At 45.4% G+C, this 4,178-nt stretch overlaps 2 protein-coding genes across 2 annotated transcripts; both read right to left on the bottom strand.

Moving 5' to 3' along the window:
- Positions 1-1,658: 1,658 nt before the first annotated feature.
- LOC141628826 (uncharacterized) lies at positions 1,659-2,489 on the bottom strand. Its single transcript, XM_074441923.1, has one exon. The coding sequence runs from the start codon at positions 2,487-2,489 to the stop codon at positions 1,659-1,661; it is 831 nt and encodes a 276-aa protein (XP_074298024.1).
- A 505-nt stretch (positions 2,490-2,994) lies between these two features.
- Positions 2,995-3,825, bottom strand: LOC141628825 (uncharacterized). Its single transcript, XM_074441922.1, has one exon. The coding sequence runs from the start codon at positions 3,823-3,825 to the stop codon at positions 2,995-2,997; it is 831 nt and encodes a 276-aa protein (XP_074298023.1).
- Positions 3,826-4,178: the final 353 nt, after the last annotated feature.

Genomic DNA, 4,178 nt, shown 5'->3' with positions numbered 1-4,178 from the left:
CCAAATCCCACCAGAATTGGGATACCAATGATCGGAGTTCCTCGCAAAAATTTTTCAGTAGCTTGAAAACACTCATCGCATATGTAGGGATTGATTGGGCTACGGCCTTTATCAATATCTCCCTCCCCGCTTTTGAGAGTAATTTCCCCTGCCATCCTTGTAATTTTTTGCTTAGTTTGTCTCTTATGCATCCTGATATAGCTTTCTTTAACCTCCCCACAACCGTTGGCAACCCTAAATATTTCCCCTGCTCTTGGACCACCTCCACCCCGAGCCCCTCCGCAATTGCCCTTCCTCTTTCTTCAGTCGTGCATTGGCTAAATGAGACCGTTGTTTTATCGTAATTCACTCGTTGCCCAGACGCCATTTTATACTTTTGTAGAATACCTTTCACACGGTTTGCTTCCAGCTCGTTTGCTTTGACAAAGAGAATACTGTCGTCAGCAAACAACAAATGTGACACCATCGGAGCATTATTAGAAACCCGTATCCCATGTATCGAACCAGCCTCAACCGCTCTTCTTATCAAACTCGACATCACCTCCGCACACAAGATAAACAGATAGGGTGAGAGTGGGTCCCCTTGTTGAATTCCCCTACTCGGTTTAAACGATGCAGACAGGTTCCCATTTATTAGCACCTCAAAAGAAACAGAGGTCACGCAATGCATAACACGGTTTACCCAATCTCCGTGCATCCCCATTTTCAAGACCGTTTGTTGCAAGAAACTCCATTCGACCCGGTCATAGGCTTTAGACATGTCTAGTTTCAGCGCCATATGTCCCTCCCCATATCTCGTGTTTTTCATATGATGAAAGAGTTCGAAGGCAACCAAGATATTATCGGAGATCAACCTCCCCGGAGTGAAAGCACTTTGATTTTCCGATACAATATCCCCCAAGAAAAGCTTTAATCTATTCGCCAAGACTTTAGACACTATTTTGTATGTGACATTACAAAGGCTAATAGGTCTAAAGTCACTCATTTTGTCCGGCTCCTTTTTCTTTGGGATTAAAACAATAAAAGTGCGATTTATACCTGCCGGGAACGCTCCTCAACGCAAGACATTCAGCACTGTCTTAACCACCAACGGCCCTACTACGTGCCAATATGTTTGGTAAAAAAGGCCGTTCATACCATCTGGACCCGGAGCTTTTAGCGGGTGCATCTGGTTCAGAGCTTCAAGGACTTCCTCTTCATCATATTCCCGAGTCAAAATCTCATTCATCTCTCTCGTCACCCTATGGTCTACTCCTTCGAAAATGTCATCAAACTCTGTTGGGTTATCTGCTGTGAACAGTTTCGAAAAGTACTCCACCGCAACCTTTTCCACCGCCTCATCCCCCTCTCGCCTTAACCCCTCTTCATCATAGATCTTTCCAATAAAATTTTTCTTTTTCCGCTGGCCTGCTTTTTGATGGAAGAATTTCGTATTGCGGTCTCCTTCGCGAAGCCAAATAGCCCTGAGAACGCTGCTTCCAAAACACTTCCTCTTGCTTCAACAATTGTGCAATTTCCTTCACTAATTTCCTCCGCTCCATAACTAACCTTTCTGAACGTTCTCCCTCATTGAGGGCCTTAAGCCGTCTCCTCTTCGAAAGCAAATCCCTCATAATCTTCCCAATGGACACCCCCTTCCATTTCTTCAATTCAGTCTCTCACTTCCCGAAAGCTTCTACCAGGTCAAAGTTTCCCGCTTCCCATGCCCGCTGTATGGCCTCCTCGCACCCATCTTCGCCCACCCAAATTTGCTCAAATCGAAATAGTTTTCTTTTCATCCTACTCGAGTTACTGTGGGCATCCAACACCACCTTGATGGGGGCATGGTCCGACCACTCCCTCTCCAAATGAATAAGTTTTGCATAAGGGAAGAGTTTGGCCCACTCGTTAGTCACCATAGCTCTATCTATACGGCTCTGTCGATTATCAGCTCCTGCTTGGCCATTGTCATATGTAAATCCATATCCCTTAAAAGACAAGTCTCTAAGTCCACAATCATCCACCGCATCTCGAAACTGATTCATTTGCCATTGAGGCCGTGAACCTCCAACCATCTCCGTCGAAAAAAGAATTTCGTTGAAATCTCCTAGGCAAATCCACGGCTGTTGTGACTGCGAGGCCAATAAACGTAACAGTTGCCACGATAGGTGCCTATTCGAGATTGATGGCCACCTATAGAACCCCGTCATCCTCCACTTTACTCCATTTACCTCAATATCGAAATCCATATGGTGAACCGAAGCAGATCGTAAACTACATATAACCCCCTTCCTCCACATCATCGACAATCCCCCTGACCTCCCTACACTATCAACATCTATACCATCATAGTCATCCATACTCACTCGCACCCGTTTCATCTCTACACCACTAAGCTTTGTTTCACACAAGAAAAGCATAGTGGGGGCTTCTCTCCGCACAAAATTACGGAGACAACTCACAGCGTCGGGGTTGCCCAAGCCCCGACAGTTAAGACTTAGAAAACTCATTGAGCCCGGCGGGGTTGAGTTTGCTCAACCTCCGCCTCAGGTATTACCACCCCTGGTTGTATATGTGACTTCTTAGCAACACTCCCTGTTTCTTTTTCCTCTTCCCCTTTACTCCTTTTCAACCCGCAAATCACCACAGCCTGCCCCGTTCTTTGTCCTCTATTTTTAACCTCCTCCCCTACCATCCTCCTCCACGTACCTTCCTTCAATATTCCGCTTTCACCAGTCCCATCCCGTATATTCGCTTGTCACGTCCCTATATCCAACTGGTTTTCCCCATGTGGTTGGGAAATGACTCTCTCCCTCTCTTCACGCTCCCCTGTTTCCTCCAAATTTTCCACTATCAGCCTATCATCCTCCCTGCTAGCCAACTGCCCCACCCCCAACTCATCTCCTATGGCCCCATATTCCTTCGACATCGCCGTGTAATTTCGCATATTAGTCCTCGATCCAACTGTCACCCTTTGTAGTTTCTCTATCATCTTTTCAATTGCCTCCTGCTCCCTCATTTCAGCCTCCTTGTCAAATTGCCCCCAAGAGATCGAGCTGCTTTCCCTACTGGCTCTACCACCGTCTTAGTGACTTTCCATGGCGATGCCCTCATCCACTCCCCAAACCTCAACTCCCCTTCCTCATATGGCCCCTCTTCACATTCCTTCTCCCCATGCTCAAACACTCCACAACCATAGCAGAATGTTGCTTGCAAACGCTCATACTTTACATCAAACTCTCGTGACATTCCATTAGGCATTCGAATCGAAACCGTCGATTTCAATGGTTGTCTAACATTATGCAGGACCCTAATTCTCACCGCTCTTTCAATCTCCGGGTTAGGTATCACATCCATGCTAACAAACTTCCCCAACTGTTCCCCTAGCTTTCTCAAGTTCGCTTCATTCGATCGACCGCGCACTGGTAAATCGTATATTCGAGCCCACATAGGAACGAGGAAAAGAGGTGTATCTGTCAGCTTTCCCATATCACTCGGTTCATCGAAACACCATATTTGATTATCGAAGTGCCAAGGTTGACCTTCGATGACTCGATTATTATCCCTTATGTCAGAGAAACGAAAAACAAAAATTTTGTTCTTAGCATCGATAACATTACCTACTATCGCTCCTTTTGGACTCCAAAGCTTTGTCATCACATCTACGGCTGCACGAACATTTGTCGTTTTGGACGCCCAGATTTTTCCCACCAGCATCAACTCCGCACGTTCCTTCTCTTCAATATCGTCTCCTACATCCCACACAAATCCACCCTCTCCACCATCGTCCCGTACATCAACTGGTTGTTTGCCTTCTCTACGTTGCCTCCTACTTGATTCTGCCATTACGGCAAAATCGCACGCACAAACAGATCTTCACACCCTATAATCACACAGAAACCCTGATCCTACGTTGGGAAGGTAGGAATAGGCCTCGAGAGAGAGGAGAACCAAAGACACGCGAAGACGGACTCAGAGACACGCAAGGACGAAATCTCCACAGGAAACCCTATGAGCACTCATTCTTAGGGTTCTTAATTTATTTCTGTATACAAATACAAATGCCAAATAAAGATCCTTCAAAACAAAAACAAAAAAAAACAAAAAAAAAAATCTTCTTATTTTGGTTGTTCTCAAATGTATAAAATGTGTATTATTTTCTCAATTGTCAATTTATGTCGACATGTATTAATAAGTCT

The sequence above is a fragment of the Silene latifolia genome, chromosome Y, assembly GCF_048544455.1.
Source record: "Silene latifolia isolate original U9 population chromosome Y, ASM4854445v1, whole genome shotgun sequence".
Classification (NCBI taxonomy): Eukaryota; Viridiplantae; Streptophyta; class Magnoliopsida; order Caryophyllales; family Caryophyllaceae; genus Silene; species Silene latifolia.
This window is presented reverse-complemented; position numbering and strand designations above follow the sequence as displayed.